General features: G+C 38.6%; 1 protein-coding gene and 1 pseudogene across 1 annotated transcript; both read left to right on the forward strand.

The window, feature by feature from the left end:
* The first annotated feature begins 7,751 nt into the window (after positions 1–7,751).
* On the forward strand, positions 7,752–11,769 carry LOC124637760 (annotated as a pseudogene).
* A 3,538-nt stretch (positions 11,770–15,307) lies between these two features.
* Positions 15,308–18,054, forward strand: LOC124637497. Its single transcript, XM_047174007.1, has 3 exons — positions 15,308–15,474; positions 15,637–17,125; positions 18,043–18,054. Exons 1-3 carry the CDS (start codon positions 15,308–15,310, stop codon positions 18,052–18,054), a joined length of 1,668 nt encoding a protein of 555 aa, XP_047029963.1.
* The last annotated feature ends 3,965 nt before the right edge of the window (positions 18,055–22,019 follow it).

The following is a 22,019-nucleotide window of genomic DNA, read 5'->3' on the forward strand; positions in this document are numbered from 1 at the left end:
TGACGATCACGTAACGACAAAGGGACCCCTTATTTTTACATTATGTACCTACTGAGGGAAAATTTTGGACGTATTTTCTTGTGGCAGTTCAGTTAACAAGTTGTCTGATTTATTGCCAAAATTATCGGATGTTATATAAGTTTTGTAAATAGGGAATTACTGTCCCTTAACGGAGTGAGGCCAGAGGGGCCTTGGGAAACTAGTTTTGCGATGTTCTTGTGTGTTGTGTACTGTTAAATCTACAAGTTTAATAGTATACATTCACCGACGTGTAGATACATACATTAGCTTCTACGATACTCGGAAAGAGATGTAGGTACATAAGTACATTGGTATTGAGTTGGTTGAGGCGTAAAAGGGCAGATTGCGCATCAGACAGTATCGGGAGGCCAGACCAGGAACGGATGGGGAGCGAAATTTTCTAATGAACCGTTCGAAACATTCTGTCTGACGTATTCGATTGAAAAATCGAACATTGCAAAATTTTACCCCTACTGATAATGTACAGTATACAGCCTGGTATATTCGATAGAGAGTATGTATTTCCGGCATACCCTTTTTGGCAATAAGTAACATAATTAGAGTAAAGCGTAGTGCGACATGGGATTTGATTGTATCATGAATCAATAAAATATAATTTACTTCAAAATACAATGTCTTTGGTGCATATTTTTTCCAATCAAGAAAATTTATTTTAGCAAAAAAACTTAACGTAAAAAACTACACATGAGACTGACACTCCCACATTTCTATATTAATAAAAAACATATTTCTAGAATAGAACAGAAAATAGAAAGTGTAATAGGTTGTTCTATGCAAGGTTCTGTTTGAGTGAGAAATCAATTTGTTCCACCGTTTTCATTTATGCGATTCGAGCGTTTCCATTTATTCGAACGCAAATTGGAAAGGGACCGACTGAGTTGTCAGCTGTGGCTTATGCAGTCGTCTCGACTTAGCGATGGAGTACGATGTGCGAAACAATCGGCGCCACTACAAGTGCCACTGATTCTGAATACACTTCTTGCTCCCGTAGTTTTATTTGCTAAGGCTGCTTTGTTAGAGGTTGTTTAATGAGATGGTTCAAGCTAATTTTGAGAAGTAATCGATAAATGTGTATACAGCGGGGTTCCAGGAAGGACACTGTTTAGTGTTTAGTACTACCGGGGACCTTTTCGCCTGACGACCTGCAAATTGTGCTTCGGCGCTGATAAAAGAAAACCAAACATGAACTTAACAGTAGTCTGGTGGTAGTGTGTTCGATATTACCAGTCGAGACTCATTCGGTTCTATCAAGAGTAAGTTAGGTATTGGTTAACAACATCGAAATGTTAAGCCATTTTTTGGAGTGTGCAGCGGAATGCATTAGGTACCAGGTTCCTACTGACTACTAACAGGTATGTTTGTTCCCATAGCACGAGCGTCAGGAAATTCAACATACACTGCTTAGCAGTGTAACATTAAAACCCCAAAATTTATCCAGCCTCCATTACAATGCAGATCACAATATGTCTTGTTTGAGCTTAACTGGGCGGTAATATGGGCCAGGCCTTTCAGTTGGTGTCAGACTTGTCTTGCTTGCTCGCTTGGTTATGCAGCGGTATTGTTAGACATTTTGTTGGACACTCGGCTGATGCTCTTAGAATTGTGGTACAATTTTGGTATTATGTTATGGGCTTATTTCAGAAAGTTATTGTCAACATTATGTTATTTTCTAGTGTTGAAACACTGCAATGTTGTTATTTACGATAAATTCACAATTTTGATTATTTAGACGCCTCATCCACCGGATGTGGTGTCATGAAGTGATTATTGGATATTTACCAGAGAAGTAATTAACTCAAAGTAAATAATATATGAGTGGTTGTTATTTTATCAATACGTAAGTTTATTCACCAATGGGTTACAGGAAGTTTTACTAACAAGTAGTAATGGACTATTCAACGAGGTCCATGGAACGGAAACTTGGGTACTAGTTCGTAGAAAGCAAACGGTGCTACTATCAATACAACGAGTCACAGATCAAACTAGCAAATTCCCAGAAGAAAATATTAAAACATCAAAAGAATAGCCCAATAAACCTAAACATATATCTACTTACAACGAAAATCAACATCAAATTCACGATACCACGCTATTCAACGCCATCCAAGCATAAAAATATGAAAACGTCCCCAATCGAGGACGGACATTCACAAATTAATTAAAGTGAAGTACAAAGGCATTTAAGGCACGCACAGCCCGTTCTTCACAAAATGTCTAACGTTAAAGCCAAGGGGACACTAGCGGGATACCTTTCATTTCAAAGATGGCGGGAATACTTGAACGCTTAAATACAATGTTACAATCTGAAGGACGAGGTGGCGGAACTTTGTCAGGTCGTTTGGGCCCCGCACGATCCAGAAAGTTATCTCGGAAGTGCATCGGAATTACAACGTGCTACCAACTTTGCGATTCGAATCGGAATACGGAACGCGGATTTAGAATTACTGGAAACGCGGTCTGAATTAATTGGTGCTTTAGTTGATTGGTTGAAAAAGTTTTTTAACATCATCACGAAATTTTTAAACTCTCATCAAGATAAAATTAACCACTTTTCCACATTTAGGCAAACTAGCAAACCAGCCTAAATAAATGACAGTCCTTACTGAAAGTAGATATAATATGAAGGTAACTGATTTTATAAGCATAGGTACAAGTGAAATCCATTAGATTGATTACAAAGATTACAATTACATTTCAGATTAAGCAATCAAAGTGTATTTCACTTAACTGAAATGACTGCTACAGTTACTGTAATCAAAAGTTGTTACACATACATGGTTTCATAATGAAACAATTTCAGATAACAACCAAATCCTAGTGCATCAAATAGAGCGCTGGACACGCGACCATGCGTTGTAATACAGAGATAGGAAATTTGATTAAAATAATTAAAATAGTGGCTTTACGTGACATGGTAATACTTGTTACAGACACATTTTGTGTGCACTTACGACAAAAAAAAAATAACCTGAAAAGTATCTGAATATTATACCAGTGCATGCATATGGACTGAAGAGGTTGGTAAAAAGATAAACGACATTCTACAAAGCAAGACTACACAAGTCAGATAACAAGCAAAATGTATAAAAATAACTTCATGCACTTATAAAGGTCTTTTTTTTTTTTTTTTTTTTTTTTTTTTTTTTTTATCGACGTAAAATCATCAAATGACCCCTCCCGCTGTGGGTTAGCAGCGGTGAGGGAGTGTCAGACTCTTACTGACTAAAATCGTCGTGTTCCGTCATAGGCCTTTTATGTACCAGGGCCGCGGTATCTCTTTCGAACAACCCGCAGCCCCGGCAGGCCTTGGCCCTGCTGGGCCCCGCTGGGGTTGCTGACGTCTCTTTGAGGAGCGCGTGGAACAACGCGCGCCGTCGACACGGGTCTGTCGTCTAGGAAGACAGAGGGACGATGAGCCACCCGAACTCACCGCCCACAGATCCACGCCTACGGTGGCCGGGAGTCATCTCGCGACACCCGGCGCCCATGGTGTCTACCTGGTCCAGCGCGGCGGCCGGGATGAGAGGTGCGAACTCTCTGGCGTTCCGCCTCCTCCTTCTCGAGCATGACCGCTTCGCAGAAGGAGGCGACGGCATCCCATTCCCTCTCGCCCCGGACCATGGCCTGAACCAGGGCCGGACGCGAGAGGTCGCCGCCGCCCAAAGCCTCGACGAGGACCCGGCGGTGCCCCTCCCATGCGGGGCACACCTGGACTGTGTGGTCCACCGTGTCCTCGGGGCTGTCCGCACAATGGTGACACCCGGGCGCCTCCTCACGACCGATGCGGTGCAGGTACCTCCCGAAACAACCGTGTCCGGTGAGGACCTGCGTCATGCGGTACGTGAGGGCGCCGTGACTCCTCCCGAGCCACTCCTCAAAGAGGGGACTTACCGCCACGATGGTGGCGTGCCCTCACTTATAAAGGTCTTAGATTCACAATAACCACAAAGCATGTTCCTTCTAGTCAGCTTTATGTCTTCGCCATTAAGGTACACATTTGTGTAAAACGCTATGTGCTAACTTTGAAGAGATACCTACGAGTAAACGAAGTTCGAGTGCGCTTGAATGATAAGTTTTCCAAGTAGTATAGAGAATTCACGGTGCTAAAAGTTGATGAAATGACGAACGCGGTCATATGTTCGCAGGTAGTTAGATATTTATGAAACTGAAAGGCTTTTGTGACTTGTTTCCGAGTGTATTGTGATCTTGTACGTGATCTCTTTGTTGCAGAGTTCGTTCGTATCGACTGAAGCCACATGTGGGAGGTGCAAATGGTATGTCTCTTTACTGGGTTTGGTTAAAATAAGTTCGCTCATGTGTGATTTGGTAAATTATTGCCATTGCATTTTCTATTATTGTCTTAATGATATAGAAATATATATTGAAACCAAAACAAATTACGATCTGACCGTTTTTGGATGCAATAGGGTATTTTAGTCTAGATGAGAAAAAAATTAAAAGTGTATTACAATGATTGTTTAGAGGAAAAGCAATCGGGAAATGTTAGTTTCACTTCGTAAGGTACATAAATATATTTTTTATTGCAGTTTAAAGTTTTTAGGTTTTTTTATCTGTCTTTGAACACTACGAAATGTCGCCGCCATGCTAATGACGTCATTACGGTAGTAAACAAAAGTGTAACCTCTAAATATTATCCACATTTCCCAAAGTATTGATTCTTGAAGTAGTTAACCTATCATTAAAGAGTATATTTCATTAGATAGGTAATGTTAATACAGTTACTTACATCAAAGTGATCTTCACAAAAGTATAAACGAGATTTATCTGATAACAGTCCGGGATCTCGTCTCGCAACTTTTAGCCAAGTGTTTCTCATATTTATATCCACTGGTACTTGAATCCATAATTTGTCTGGTGTTTTTACACTAGTGTTCTCACATTCAGAAACAACACACCAACGATACGGAGCATAATTACTCATTATTAAAATTTTCAATACATATCAAAATATGTATTACTGACAGCTGTAGTTTGTTTACTAACGTAATGACGTCATGACCAAAAAACAATCATGGCGTCCGTTGTGTGCCGCGTTTTCGCGAAATACGCGCGAAATTTGAAATTATGATAAAACAATTAATTTATATTCGTACATAACGTGAGAAAAAAAAATATTTTTATTTTTTTAGAGATATATTAAGACTAAAGAATTTATTTAAGATATATTTCAAAAATGCATGTAATACCCTATTGACACTCCTATCACTCAGTACAAAAAATGCTAATCCCTTGAAAATTGACAACTGCAGTTTACCTGCACAAAAGATTCAGTACCGGACTACAACTTACGTATCCATTAAGCAGTACAATTCAAGTCACATCTCTAAAATCTGTTACTCTCATAGGGTGACAATGAATAGTAATGACTAAACCCCGGTCCTTACGTTCAAAAAGGAACCAATTTACTTAGCACTCGTAGCATTTGCCTAATTTACCTAACTGTTCCTTTGAAGAGAGTACTAACTGTAAATGCTAGTGAAAGATGAAAAGCTCTTACGTTCGGGAACAGTGGGTATTGAATTTGCCTGTGAGAGCGAGTGGCTAAGAAATTGCTTAGTGCGTACCCTGGGTGTCGCTGGCTATTTGCGAGAACATTTATGCATTATGGAAAAATGGTCTTGGTGAATTCCTGGACTCGTGAAATAACGAGAACCCCAGCATTACGGTATTTTAAGTATGTAAGTTTGGTGAAAAAATACTTGCTTGTTTTTTTTTGTTTTTACACTTCTGCTGAACAATCAAACGTATAGCGAAAGTGTGTATACTCCAAGACTGCAATATTAAAAGATGGAGCAGTATTTTTATATCGATGCAGGGAATACGTAAATGCGCACAAATTGTAAACATGCCTGCATGAAGGCATGTAATACACAAAGTTTTGAAAAAAAGCAATGATTTCCAATAAAGATCTCAACCAAAGAAAATCTACCAAAAAGTAAGATTGCTTCATAGTTTAACTCTAACACAGTCCAGTTTTACCATAAACTTCTAGTGCATTACCCGTAAACTACAAGTTTCATCATTTCCAAAGGAATTCGCTCGTACAGTCAGAAACGAATGTTTACATTGATGTAAATGTTTGTATTCGGATAAAGGACCCGAGACTAAAGCGACTTTGGCAAACGCTCCATAGTATTTGAAGTTAGAACAAAAATACATCTTTACTTTTGCGTTTTATAGACACTAATAATTAATCAAACTGGTAGGATTCATAAATATAATGTTTTATAACTAAAAGCTTTACAGCTTTCGAACTTATTTTTTGTGCCTAATTGGCTACCCATTATGTCTGAGAAATGTCAAGAAAAGAGCCTTGCCTAAATTACTGAAGAGTCAAAAAATACAACAACAAAATCCACGAATATTTTAAACGCAACACATACTTATACCCATTTTATTTGATTACAAAATTAAGAACCTATTTTTTCCATCAACTAGATCCAACCCTTGTCTGCCGTCAGTACATCATTTTTCCGGTGCATAGTTGGGGTTGTAATAAGTGATGAGTTGCCCCCCAAGTATTCTCGACTCCGGAGACAGCTTGATGTAAAGTCGTCCACATAGAATGGGAATTGCCATCTTCTAGCGTGATTTTATTAACTAAATGTTTATATGCTTAAAAGACGCTGACGGAACTAAAATAACAGACTTCAAACGTAGCTATAGTTACGTATGTCTGTCATTTTGTATTTGAAATGCAGTTTATATCTGGTTTTCTCTTTCCTGCTATATGTACATCCCACACGCTTACTTCATTCTATTATCGATGTCGGTTCCAAACAATATACGATCTGGTTCAATAAAAATATAAAACATTTTTAAAACACATAACTAATTTGAGGCGAGTTATTTCAGAACACACTCAACGAGACCAAAATAACGCGAAACATATTCAACGAATTTAGCAGAACGATTAAAATACAAAAAGCCAACCGCAATGCAACAGAATAATGATAAGCGGACATTCATAGTGAATACAAATTCACTCACTTATTCCATTTATTTTAAACAATAACGTTATCAGCGTTCGACAAAGAGAGGTGTTGATGCAAATGAACGATATAATCTGGCCGAACATTTTGCTTTCTGATGAAAACTTGTTGTCAATATTTTTATCGCACAAAGGAGGCTTTTTGGGCGGGGAGAGCACTCGTATAAAGTAACATGAGTAGGGAAAATGAAAAAGTTGCCCGCGGAAATGTAGCCGATACAAGAATTGGAGTAAATGGAAAAACTTTGTCGAACACGATAAAAAGAAAATTAAAAGCTTTTTGATTTTGAGATGACATCTCGCTGATGCACGTTTTTATTGTTGCCAAATGTGAAATCGATGTATTTAACGTAGCCGTGCGTGATTTGTAAAGGTATACCCGATATTGCTTCGGTAATAAACGTTTACGAAGACGAGAGAGAAAGCAAAAAAGGTTTCGTATTAGTAGCCAACAATATTTTACTTTTTTTCGCGGGTAGGTGCGAAAAAGTGACTACATATCTCTAGAGGTTTTATTTTATTTAAATTAAAAATAACACTTTTTATATAATTACTTTAATAAAATTTTAAACTAATAGTGTCCCTACATAATTACTTACGTTAGTAGCACTCTATGAACTATTTGAACTAAGAAAACCATCACCAGTTCACCACACTTATTTCACTGACTTGCACGGGCACTACATAGATTCTTGCTATGTCACAACTTGCTGAGATCCTGTCCATTCAGAAGACGTTAGAAGAGAGCTTCAACATGAAGATGACCGAATTGGGTGCTCAGATCCAGAGTGCGGGAACTGCCAAGGATACTGTGGCAAAGGTTGCTGAAGAGTTCCGGACGTTCAGAGAGCTCATGTATAGCATGCTTGGCTTGCTCAGGAAGCAGATTCATGAGTGTGCAGTGCAGTTGGATGGGATGGAGACAAGACATCGACGTAAGGCTTTGCTTTTCCAAGGGCTCCCGGAAGCCGATAAAGAAGATTGTAGTGCTGTCATTCTGGATGTTCTCACTGGCAAGTTAGCATTCCGGAGCATGACAGCATCTTCAATAAAAGTGGCCCACAGACTCGGTAATCCCAGTAACGACCATGCAAGACCAATTCTTGTCAAGTTTGCTTCTCTGGATGTTAAGGCGGAGATATGGAGGGCAAAGTCTGGTTTGAAAGGCACCAAGATTTCTGTGAAGGAGTTCTTAACATAGGACAGGCAATCCATCTTCGCTAGAGCTCGACAACATTTTGGAATGCGGTCATGCTGGACTCAGGATGGCGTAATAGTGATCAAAGCCATGGACGGGAGCAGGCACAAGGTGACTACGTCCAGTGAACTGAATTCGCTGCTCTTGAAGTTCCCTAAACCATCAGGTGCCTCGGTCGACGCCAGGGGAGTCTCTGCAAAGGTTTAGTTAAGATTAGACGTAAGTTACATTTGGAACTAAATTGATAAGTTGCAATATCCGTTTTTACTTACCACAGTGATCGACTCAACAATTGAATCCGTATTTTATATTTCTTGAATAAGGCTATAGTTTCTTTTCATTTCACATACTTTTAATCGTTCTTCTTTTCTAGTCCTAATGTACCCTCTTTGTAATTTCTATTTCATTCTCAATTCAATCATTAAATTAGGGTAAGTCGATTTCACTTTGTTTATTTATAAATGTCAGATGTCAGTGTGATTTAGCTGTCAAGTGTCAAACTTTAGATGTCAAAATTTTTTGTGATTGTGTGTTCCGAAGTTTGCTTGCATTCTGTCTTGGTTGTATTGTCTGTTCCAAATTTTATGTTAAGTGTGAACTGGCTGGTGGAGTTAAATAATATTTGAGTAGTAGTTAGTACGTTAGTTAATTTATAACCTTTATATATATAATTTAGTTATTTTATATATTTATATTTTATGTTTTCTGATAATGATAGTTTTTATTCTGCAAATGAGTCCTCTGCGTCTAGTGATGGTAGCTTCATTTCTGTGACTGATACTCTTGGAGATATTTTGCGAACTCAATTTAATCAAGCATACAACAACACTTTTAACGTATGTCATATTAATGCACAAAGTGTTCCCAGTCATTATAGTGAATTGTATGCAACATTTACAGACAATAACGTGCATGCCATCTTGATTTCTGAGAGCTGGCTTAAACCTAATCTGTTATCAACCTCTTACTCTCTTCCTGGTTTTGTTCTCATCCGAAATGATCGTCTTGAGAAAAGAGGAGGTGGTGTGGCAATATACCTTAGATGTGAATTCCGACATAGAGTGTTAGCAACTTCGGCTGGCTCTTCAGGAACTGCGGAATTTTTGTTTTTAGAAGTTCCCATAAAGGGAATTAAGACAGTGATCGGAGTTGTATATTGCCCCCCCTCTGCGGACTATTTCACCAACTTCGAATTGGTATTAGAATCTTTGGGTTCTGAATATGAGCACTACATCATCATGGGCGATTTCAATACGAACCTCCTCGCACCTCATTCCCCACGATCCCGTAAACTCCTCCATATTGCCGAGTCAGTTGGGTTAAGTATCCTACCCCTTAAAGGCACCCATCATTGTTCTTCTGGCGATGATACCTGGTTAGACCTCATCCTTACTTCTAATCCTTCCCTTGTCTCCTGTCATGGTCAACATAGTGCTCCTGGTTTCTCTCATCATGACCTCATTTTCCTCACCTATAACCTAAAACCTCCCAAATCCAAACCCAAGGTTCTGCACAGGCGCTGTTTTGCGCGAATGGACGTGGAGAAATTACTTAAAGATGCCTCCGACATTGACTGGACACCTCTTATTGAGGCTGTTACAGTTGATGAAAAGGTTGCTGTATTTAATTTTAAGGTAAATAGCTTGTATGATGTCCATGCTCCGATTAAAAAAGTCAAGTTAAAACGGCCACCAGCACCGTGGATGACGCCGTTGATTAAAATTGCCATGAGACGAAGAGATCGCGCTTTTAGGAAATATAAGAAGATTCGTACGGATGAGAACTGGGAACTTTTCAGGGTTGCTAGGAATCGGTGTAATCAGATGATACGCAACGCTAAACGCCGCCATATATTTGCTCATGTATCATCATCTTCTTCTGCCGATATCTGGAAGTTCTTAGGAACTTTAGGTATTGGTAAATCGCAGAATGTAGACTTTCCTAATACTATTGATTTAAGCGATTTAAATCGCCATTTCTGTGCAACACCTCTTTTGGATCTTCGTATCCAATCGAATACTATCAGTTACATATCTAGTCTACCGCGCCCCAATATAGAACCTTTTCTTTTTGTACCAATCAGTGAAGAAGACACAAAAAAGATAATCCTTTCCATTAAGTCAAAAGCAGTTGGTTATGACAACATAAGTCGTGGCATGATTGTCACTATCCTGGATCAATTGGTACCTGCAATTACCCACATAATTAACTTCTCCCTTTTCACTGGTAAATTCCCTTCACTATGGCGAAAAGCCTACGTGCGTCCTTTACCCAAGATCCCTGTTCCTACCCTTCCCAGTAATTTCCGTCCAATTTCCATTTTACCTTTTCTTTCTAAGGTGCTTGAGGCTTGTGCCCATAAGCAGTTCTCTCGTTTTATATATGTCAATAAAGTTATCAGCCCTTTCCAATCCGGCTTTAGGCCTGGGCATAGCACCTGCTCTGCTCTCCTTAAAGTGACTGGCGATATTCGAACAAGCATGGAGGAAACCAAGCTCACAGTGCTGGTGTTAATTGACTTCTCGAATGCGTTCAATACAGTCAGTCACGATCTCCTGATGCACATCCTATCCTTCTACAAGGTGTCTTCTCAAGCGCTGGATTGGTTCATGTCTTATCTTCAAGACCGCCAGCAGTCAGTACGAGTTGATGAAGTGACATCAAATTGGTGCAAATTGGATGCTGGTGTGCCACAAGGCGGTATTCTTTCTCCACTTTTATTTTCAATTTTTATAAATCTCCTTACTCTTGAACTTCAGTCTGCGTATCATCTTTATGCTGATGACTTGCAATTATATCGTCACTCCAGCCTCGAGGACTTATCTGCTACAATCATGGAATTAAATAATGATCTAGCTGGGTTGAAGAGCTGGGCTGATAGGTTTGGAGTGGCGGTAAATCCTGGCAAGTGCCAAGCTATTTTAGTTGGCAGTAGTCGCATTATGCAAAGAGTGGATTTAAGCAGCTTACCTCCGGTACAATTTGATGGTATGAACATCCCTTATAACTCAAGCGTGAAAAACCTGGGCTTACATATCGACACTACGTTAAGCTGGCAATCTCATATTGGGAGTGTTAGCCAGAAGGTAACAGGTTTGCTGCGCTACTTTTATCGGTTAAAAAACCTTCTCCCGTTCAACGTGAAAGCGATGCTTGTGCGAACCTTGATCTTTCCCATAATTGATTATGGTGATGTTTGCTTCTATGACCTGAATGCAGATCTGCTCAATAAACTTGACCGGCTTCTCAACAATTGCATTCGATTCGTTTTTAATCTCCGCAAGTACGATCATGTGTCTGCTTATCGAGACCAGCTTAGATGGCTGCCAATTAGGCAAAGACGTGAGATGAGAGCATTAACTACTCTATTTTCCATTCTTCATACTCCTTTTTCACCTCCTTATTTATCATGCCACTTCCAGTTTTTGTGTTCTCAACATGACAGAAATTTGCGTTCCTCCAACAACCGTCTACTCCAATGTCCCTCACATCGCACAGATTTCCTTCATTCCTCTTTTTTTGTCCAATCTATTCTTTTATGGAACAAGTTGCCCTCGGAAATTAGGATGATTAATAGCCGATTGACTTTCAAATTGAAGCTTCGTGAGTATCTTCACCAGAGTTTGCAGAATTGACACAACTGTGCATTTGATTTTGTGTTATTTATATATGTATTAAAGTTTATTTAATATTATATATATATGTGTATGTATAATAAGTCTATGTACGTTTATATATTTTCGATTTGTCTCATATACATATTTAGTGCACCTGCCATGAAATTTCTCCTCCACCTAAAGGTTGACTGGTAGAGAACGCCTAAGGCGTTAAGTCCGCCTTTGTACATTGTTTTTTTGTAAAATGTGTGCAAAAAGTATAATAAAATAAAATAAATATTTTATCATGCCATAATGTAGCTGAAAATAAAACCTTTTTCCAATATTGCTCTCGAGCAGCTTACAAAATAAATGAAGTTGTTACATAATAGAATGCACTTGCTTACAAAAGTTTCATTTTAAAATGGGAACAAATATAATGACCACCATAAAATGCTTTGATACCCTAAGTTTTGCAACCAGAAATATCTACTGAACACCAGAAAAATAAAGTCTAAAAATGTAATAGTACCAGCTATTTTAGTCACGACTTCACTTTAAATTGTATTCGACCACCAAATTTAGTAAATGATCACCAACTCTTGACGACCAAATTAATGTATTATTTTTGCCTAAATAAGTCACTGTGATTGCCATAAAATGTAGGCTTATTACCAAATAAAGTATTATGATGCCATATTAAGTTATGTGTCCGGCTTGCAATGCATGCGTGAGTGTCAGTATGACGAGTGACAGGGGAAAATGGAAGAAAATGACATATTGCGCCGACGCCAAGTAAAATTGGGAACAGGGCAGGAGAAAGAAGAAGAAGAATGTGTTTCTCAATACACTCTTATCGCACTGTTTAGAGGCATGCAATAGACAATTTTCCACGCTAGTGCAGGAAAAGGGTCCCCAAAATGTTATTACATTTATTTTATCAGGCCGAACTTATTTTTTTGGAGTCAGTTTACTTAAACAGGATAGCAAGATGTAAAAACTTTTTTGATGATCATTTACTACTTTTGGTGATCATTTACTACTTTTGGGATAACAATGATTTTTTTGGACTCATTTTGCTTAAATAGGATAGCAGAATTTAAAGACTTTGGTTATAATCTTACTTTAAAATGGTGGTTTAATTTTGGTGATCATTTACTATTTTTGGCTTACGCATGATTTATTTTGGAGTAATTTCACTTAAATAGGATAGCAAAGTGTTAAAACTTTGGTGATAGTTTTACATTAAAATGCGAGTTTCATTTTGGTGATCATTTACTATTTTTGTCTGCTGTTTGTTACTATATCTGGTGATCAGTTAAACATAAGCCTTTTAAAATTGCATTCAACAAACTTTGTGCTTTTAATCCGTTCAGGGACAAACTCAAAGCAGCTTTCGGTGGGCTTTACTCTGTCGGCCACCGCATGCGGATTTTGTCGGACAGTTGCAAGTGGCGCACCCTGTACATAGATTAATGTGTGACGCATACCGCATGACGCCTGACGTTCCACCCACTTTGTAGTTCTGATTTTATGATTTCATGGGTGAGGCCGCGTGAGCTCGGTTAACCCACCAATTTATGTCTTTGAATACTGCCCGAATAAAATTGTATTCCATTTTAACATTGTTCGTGTATTTTCGGTTTTATTGTTTGCAGGCGACAATTGTGTAGTTATGTTTATTCTTTAATACGTGCGTCTGACATATATCTTTATGTAAATAAATTTTGCATCTCAATGAACAAAAAATGAAAGTGTAGGAACATTCTTTTAGCATTTTCAATTACGACAAAAATATTCGTGTTTCTGGCAAATAGTTTTGTTGCATACATAAAATTGATTGGCCATATCTATATCGGTATGATTGGAGCGTATACAATTCTGTTGGAGCAAGGGTTAGCTCGTATCTTTTGTAGTAAACAATCATAGGTATGTTCATTCGAAACCTATCTGATAAAGCAGTATTATGTCGTTACAATAAATGATTCAATTTCCTTTACGCAAGTATCGGATCCACTTAAGTATTATGAAAGTAATAGGAGGAGGAGAGGGAATAGTTTTCTTGCTGACGCTACTTTTACGATAATGACAGAAAACGCGGTCCAATATCTATAAAATATTAGAGCCGTACTTGTCCGAATACCGGACTCTGGCGAGCCGGACCGGGACGGACCGGGCCGGAGCGGGCCGGAATGAGACGCTCGTTCATACATTTGATTGTCAGAATTAACTTTAACCGATGGTTGAATAAGCTTTTGTAATAGATGGATTATTGGCGGTGGATAAATCGAGCGATGTGTGCAGTCGACGTTATATGTGATCGCGGATTTAAGTTAACTTGGACTTATGTAGGGGAGAGTAACTTTTGCAAATTAAGAAGTAAAATATAGGTTCACTATAAGTAGCAAATTAGGTACTTAACAACTTTTGTAGACCAATATAATGTGTCAAAACAATTGAGAAGCGGATGTGATTTTTTTTTAATATAGTGTTTTTTTATATAAAATTGTACCTGACAAGTTGACCATCTAAATGAAAAATACACAAAGAAATATACGCAAAAAATTTAAAACTCTCTATACTTTATACCCGACCCCTTTGCTAGCAAAACACTGGACTGAGAGGGGCGTACTAATACCAGGATTTAGTTAATGCAGGGATTTTTAAGCGTCAGTTCACTTAAACCTGATATTCCGTTCTTTAAAACATCAAGTTATTTCTGGACTGGCTGGAAATGAAATAGATATAAGGATTTGTGATTTAAATTGCTATTATTGTAGTTCATTCAACAAGATGACATCGTAGAATCGCTAGGTTAAATGTTTCACTGCGCTTTTTGTCTGAATGAATGAAGTCTTTTTTTTAACTCGTCTTAAATAATGTCAAAGTTAAAGTCAAATCATTTATTTCATTTAGGCTTGCACAAGCACTTATGAACGTCAAAAATAAAACTAAGTTTGACTCTAGTTGCCCATTCCAACAGTAGCTTCCTATGGAGAAGAATGGGCAAGAAACTCCATGGTTACTCTTTTTAAAATTAAGAAGACGTATGAGGATAAATGTCTATTCCTATAACTATCTAGTAGGACTACGAGTGTACAATTGTTAGCATGTGAACTACCCAAAATGAGATTTCAGTGGCTTTCTGAAAGTGAAAGTGTGAAATATTATGGATGTTTGTTAATCTTGCATGTAAATAACTTTTATTTATTTATTTATTTAAAAACATACACACTATCATTACAGTTCCGTGACGGTCCCGGATCAGAATAGGTCGTCCCCATCTCTCTCCCGTGGGTGTCGTAAGAGGCGACTAAAGGGAACCTAAAGGCCAGTGCATAACATCTGTACTTTGGGCCACCCGCACGGTGACGGGTAATTCACCACAATAGCATTCCCAAAGAGGGTTGGTGTCAGGCAGGCGGCCGACCATAAAACTTAAGCCAAAACTTCTGCAGTATGAAGAAAGTAAATAAAGTTATGAGCGATAGGGCTAGGGCGTACCCCACAGGCGACGCGCAGGAGCAGCACCCGGCTCCTGTGGGAAATGGACAAGGGTTGTCGCACCAAAACGGGCGGGTGCGACGTAAGATGCAAGCTCAAAGTGTGAGAGAATTGAGATTGAGGTATGCGAGTTGGAATGTAGGAACGATGACTGGAAGAGGAAGAGAGCTAGCAGATGTTTTGAAAAGGCGACGAATAAATGTAGCGTGCCTGCAAGAGACAAAATAGAAGGGTGCAAGGGCTAGAGAGATAGGTGAAGGATATAAGTTTTTCTATTGTGGAAGTGACGGCAAGAGAAATGGTGTGGGTATAGTTTTGGACAACAGGCTGAAAGAATGTGTAGTAGATGTTAAAAGAATGAATGATAGACTAATAGCGGTTAAATTAATTGTGGACGGCAAGGCCATAAACGTGATAAGTGTTTATGCGCCGCAGTCAGGCTGCGAGGAGAGTGTAAAGGAGAAGTTTTGGGAGGACTTTGACTGCTTGATGATGAATGTACAGGATAGTGAGGAAGTCTATGTGGGTGGGGATTTTAATGGTCACGTAGGAAGACTGAGCGATGGATATGAGAGAGTGCATGGTGGTAGGGGTTTTGGAACCCGGAATGCAAGCGGCGAGACATTACTTCAAGCTGCCAGTGCCTTCGACCTGGCCATAACAAACACGTGGTTCAATAAACGAGAGGAGCACCTCGTGACATATAAGAGCGGCCACCACGCGACACAGATAGATTACTTTCTAGTGAAGCGGAGTAGTCTATGCTGTGTCAAAAACTGCAAAGTGCTGCCAGGCGAAGCACTAGTCACTCAGCACCGACTTGTGATTCTGGATGTCAAAGTGACTGTGTTGCCCAAAAGCAACAAAGATCGGCCCCCTCCAAGGATTAGATGGCGTATGCTAGAGAAGGAAGAATGTGCTGATGTATTTAGGAGTCAGGTTGTGGACAAAATTTCAGAAATGAAGGAGATGGAAGGTGATGTGAATGAATGTTGGAGTGAAATGGCAAGCCATATAAGGGAAGTCGCAAAAGACGTGTGCGGAGAGTCGAGAGGAAAAGGTTTGATAGATAGAGATACATGGTGGTGGAATGATGAGGTACAAAAGGTTTTGAAAGAAAAGAAAGTAGCATTCAAAGAGTGGCAGAATGTTGAAATAGTGAATGCAAGTCTGAAGGATGACAGAAAGAGAATCTACATGGAATGGAAGAGGAAAGCAAAGAAGGCGGTAGCAGTTGCCAGAGCTAAGGCGCAGGAGAGGTTGTACAACTCCCTGGACAGTCCAAGAGGCCAAAAAGAGCTCTACCGTATTACGAAAGAGAGAGAAAGACGATCGAGGGACATAACCCACATAAAATGCATGAAAGATGAATCTGGCAAGGTTTTATGTAAAGATGAGGAAATAAAAGAGATATGGAAGGTTTATTTTGAAAAGCTTATGAATGAAGAGAATGTTTGGAATGGAATACTCCAAGAGGCACAAGTAAATAAGGGATTGGTAAGAGAAATTAGCATGGATGAGGTTGAAAGAGCGCTTGGAAGTGTGAAAAATGGAAAGGCCTTGGGCCCTGATGATATACCAGCTGAAGTATGGAAGGTATTAAAGAGGAACGGATGTATGTGGCTAACTTTATTCTTCAATAAGTTGCTGCATGAAGAAGTCATCCCGCAAGAATGGTGCAGTAGTTCGCTAGTGCCCATCTTCAAGAATAAAGGGGATGTGCAAGATTGCGGCAACTATAGAGGGATAAAGCTCATGTCGCATACTATGAAGGTATGGGAGAAAGTGATAGAGAAAAGAGTGCGAGAAGAGAGTGAAATTACCCAAAACCAATTTGGGTTTATGCCAGGTCGAGGGACAATGGACGCCATCTTCGCACTTCGCCAATTGTGCGAGAAGTACAGACGTGTGCACAGGAATCTGCACATGGTGTTCATTGACCTTGAGAAAGCGTATGATAGGGTGCCTCGGAAAGTGTTGTGGTGGGCCATGAAAGAGAAAGGTGTGCCTGGGAAGTATGTGGAGTTAGTTCGTGCGATGTACAGGCAGTCCTGTACGTATGTCCGATCGTCGGCCGGCAATACTGACCAGTTCAGTGTGGCTGTGGGCCTGCACCAAGGGTCTGCTTTAAGTCCTTACCTCTTCCTGCTTATTATGGACGCCTTGACGGCGGACATACAGGAGGAGGCACCCTGGTGCATGCTGTTTGCCGACGACATCGTCCTGGTTAGTGAAGACGGACCTGAGATCCAGAGCAGATTGGGGAGTTGGCAACAGAGACTGGAGAATGTTGGCTTAAAAATCAGCAGAATCACATTGTAGTTGTAGGCTAAGGTAGACTTCGCGCGCGTAAACGTCATCACTGAGCATTTAGCTGTATTGAAATAGAGCTTATTTTTATTGCTCCATTCAACCACTCTATCTATGTCTTCCTGCAATTTCTCACAGTCCGACTCACAGTTACAGATATAACAAGACAGCTTACTTATCATAAGTACGTTTAGACTACTTTTTATACGGATGCAGTAAGTAGTTCTTTCGAAGCATGGGTGAAACCGCGGCAACTCCAAATTTCTAGTAGCCATTGTAATATTGAACTTCATATCAAAGCATCAGCTGAGTATGCTATGTACTTTGCCTTTCTATCAATATACTTATACGGCATGGTCACATTATTCACCCATCCTTAGATCAACCAGTAAGCACGACTTGACTTCACAGAAGATAATAACATTTACGTAACTTCCACATTATCTCCGAGTTCCCCAAGTATGTATCGTAAGGAACATTAAAATTCAGATGTGTGTATATTTAAATGAAAATGAGATAAACGTTATATGTCATAAGCTTACGACAAAGTTACTTGGGTATGAACTGCGTGTAAGCGGCCAGAGTTAACTGAAGTTAATTCATTATAAACAAGTTAGCGAAAACTAGCATTTCGTAGCTGTAATTTCAATCTCTCTACATACCTATAGGTATATGCAGATATTTATTTATTTATTTAATAGTTCATGTACACAGATACACACACAGAATACAGAAAAGAAGAAAGATAGAACACATAGTACATAGGCACAGCTTATTTCAAGAGAAATGTCTTCCAGCAGGCCCGTTATGGGAGAGTTAGAATAAGAAGAGATGCAAATAGTGTGTAAAAAAGAAAGAAACTATAACTAAAAATAATTACTAACATTAACCTAAATACATATGTAATATATATATATATAAATATATCTAAGTATCTAAGTATGCAAGTGAGTTTTGTATGATATAATTTTCATAATTCTAAGCTTTAATTCATTTTGAAATATATTTTTAATTATTACTCTAATAAGATGGAAGGATGTTTGTAAGAATCTGCGAACTCAAAGAGGAAGATGTCCAGGAGCGAAGATGTCGTAGAGCGAAGTGGAAGAAGAAGATACGGAAAGCGGACCCCATCACAAGACGGGATAAACGCTAAGAAGAAGAAGAAGATGTTTGTAAGATTAATGGATAAATCTCTATTATAACTTTTGGATCGATTACATACTCTTGCATGACGCTTTATTTTAGGGGATAGAAATAATAAATATCCGTATTCTACGCGCACTCTGGACCCACACCTCTTTCGTAATGATAATGAGAGACATAAATGAAAAGAACTTTAATTTTATTACATCCAGATGCAAAGACCTCACAAAATGAAATCACCCGTCAAAAAGCCAAACTTTCAAAAATGGAACCCGAACCGTATGCACTAAAACGTCCATATAATACCTGGTCACAGTTTGTTTGGAAAACTGTAAGCAGCGCTAATGAAGGGATTAACGGGAAAAAGTGGCCCTGCCCCCACTGGCTCGAACCGGCTGGAACCGGCTTAGCGCTGAGATCGGATCATTAGTGAGCGATACACCTGATTAGGGCTCCCTAGATCCTTTGATACCGCTTGATATATGCTTTCATCTTACGTGACTAAGTGATTCGGATGTGAAGCGATGTACGCACAGGTATGGGGCGACATTTAGGCCGTGTTAAGTGGATGACTGCTAATGTGACTCTGTGGAGTGTTATGTGTTATGTTGGTAAGTATTCTTTACGTTTTCAGATGGCATTTTATTTACCAAGAACTGTTCAACCTAAACTTTCAATTTATTCATCATCATCATCATCTTCCTGCCCTGTTCCCACAATTTATTATTGACAAAATATGCTCTACAAATTCATAATTCATTGTAGTGCACTTATTTACATTGATAGATAGTATAGTAGTAACAAAAAAAATATTCGTTTTGTATTTTGCTCTAGTCTAAATTAGTCACCAAAAATCAAGAACCTAAAAATGTTTCAAAATCATGAACTCAAAATATTCATTAGGTATACTTGTATTAAATATTTACCTTAAAACTAAACCTCCTTGCTCCGTATTTTATATACAGGTTGTGCACAATTCATATATATGTAGTGCCTCGGTGCAGCCACTTGGCCCAGAGAGCGCTACTGTCGCATAATGCGGCCACTCGGTTACCCTGCATTACCGGAGAGCCTTCAAGTATGAATCATACAAGCTTTAAAAATGTATAATAATATTTGAAGTCAAATTTGACACCTGTCAAAAGTTTTCAAGAAGAAGAGAGGAAGTAAAGACCAATATAGGTGACTAGCTTCTGCCAGCGGTTTCACCCGCATCCGTTGGGAATCTCTGCACGAACCCGGATAAAAAGTATATGCCTATAGCCTTCCTCGATAAATGGGCTATCTAATACTGAAAGAATTTTTCAAGTCGGACTAGTAGTTTCTGAGATTAGCGCGTTCAAGCAAACAAACAAACTCTTCAGCTTTATAATATTAGTATAGATGAGAGAATCAGAGACTGCCTGAAACTGTAGAACCAATTTTAACATTCATAGATTATTAGAAAGAAGAGACATTTCAAAAACTACTGTCACACTTAAACAGTAGTATCATACCAGCCTATCCTACTTAGCTTCACTACTGGTAACAGAAACCACATTACAGAAACTGTTGATAAAGCTTTAAAAAATAAATAAATACACTCTCATAAATAAGTAGCTAGGTACATACAATTTAAAAGAGAACTCCAAGTGCGAGTTAAATTGAGCATTATACACACTGTATGATTTATACTCTAAGCAGGAAACTATAAAAATGGGTCGTTGGTCGTTACTCTGCATATTTTCTAGCTTGCTCACTGCCTGTTTGACTAAGTCCTGAATTATTTATTGGCAATAACAAGCTGCGGTTTAGCGATTAAATAAAAATAATACGAATGCAATTTTCTTTGAGCTAATGGCTAATTGACTGAGATTAAAGAAGTATTTACAAAATTTCTGAAAAAAGAAATGCACATCCATTTATTTTCTTATTTAAATGACAACTAGCCGTTTACCCGTGGTTTCACTCACGTCCTATGGAAACTACTGGCCGTAGTGGGATGAAAAGTCTAGGTTACTCCGAAAGAGAGTATTTAAATGGTATATTTGATTATTATATCAATATAGAGGAATTTATTACGAAGCCGAAAATCGATCTCAGTGGCGTGCACTTGGAGAGGCCTATTTCCAGCAGTGGACTGCGATAGGCTGATGATGATGATGATGATATTAATATAGATATACAAGTACATAATATGACTAAAGTCTTATTATAATGTAGCTATGCATTAGTTCCAACAACAGCTCAATTAAAAACACGAGAAAGAAACACACACCAATAATGAAGGTTTAATTAGAAAAATATTGAACAAAACAATATTCTTGCAAGCCAGTATGTGGTAGGCGACAGGCGAGCAGATAAGAATAGCTTAACTAAAGGTGAAAGGTTAATTACTAGACGCTAGCACGCCGGACTGTATTAGCAACGTCCATATAATCACGTTATAACCAATATTGCCACTCGACAGCCTATTCTATTATCAATTACACAAGTTAATTAATAAGCGTTGAATGTAATAAACGCCTAGATTTCCAAATCCAACAGATGGACTAACAGAAAACCCATTTCCCGGATCATTTCCCACAAAAATACAAATCCAAGACGTTTTTGCTCTCAAAATCGTATGCAATAACGATTAAAATAAACAAAACAAATGAGCACTTTACTTGTAAACACAAACCGTGAAACGTTTTAAGCAAATCTTTAGTCGCATTAAGAACATGTAATTGTATTAATGCTCTAATCAGGCCATCTCTATTCAACCACATTTTAAAGTTACATGTAATCCGGTTGAACGGTCGGGCGGTTCCCTAAGTTTTAATAGAAAGAGTATCTGCTTTTACAAAGCGAGGCTTTGCTAGTTTTAATGATTTGCTTGCCTTTTATCTAGTAGTAGCTCGACTGCAAAAGAGTTTGAAATAGCAGTATGTTTTGGTCAATATTATTTGTTTTTTTTTTAATAGGTAGTTGAGACTTCTTTGTAAAAAAATGTGGAACATTGGCACAATAACACTAAACTTGTATAATGGATTGGCACAAAATTGTATGTACTGTCACATACCCTTTACATTGCATGAGGCTTTGGTTATCAATTTATGGCGAATTAAAGTACCATATAAACAGATTCTTCATTTAGTTTATAGCACAACAAAAAACATTGTGACTATTTTGGAGCCAAGCTCTTTATTTTACCTTACCACTGCTATAAAAAATATTTTTTGGCAAAAAA

Source organism: Helicoverpa zea, chromosome 16 (genome assembly GCF_022581195.2).
Source record: "Helicoverpa zea isolate HzStark_Cry1AcR chromosome 16, ilHelZeax1.1, whole genome shotgun sequence".
Classification (NCBI taxonomy): Eukaryota; Metazoa; Arthropoda; class Insecta; order Lepidoptera; family Noctuidae; genus Helicoverpa; species Helicoverpa zea.

Excerpts from the sequence above, each read along its gene's own strand:
- LOC124637497 (XM_047174007.1), top strand. The coding sequence starts at position 15,308 with ATGAAGAAAGTAAATAAAGTTATGAGCGATAGGGCTAGGGCGTACCCC. Across the intron at positions 15,475-15,636 it reads GTGAGAGAATTGAGATTGAG|TGACGGCAAGAGAAATGGTG; the intron begins GTATGCGAGTTG and ends CTATTGTGGAAG.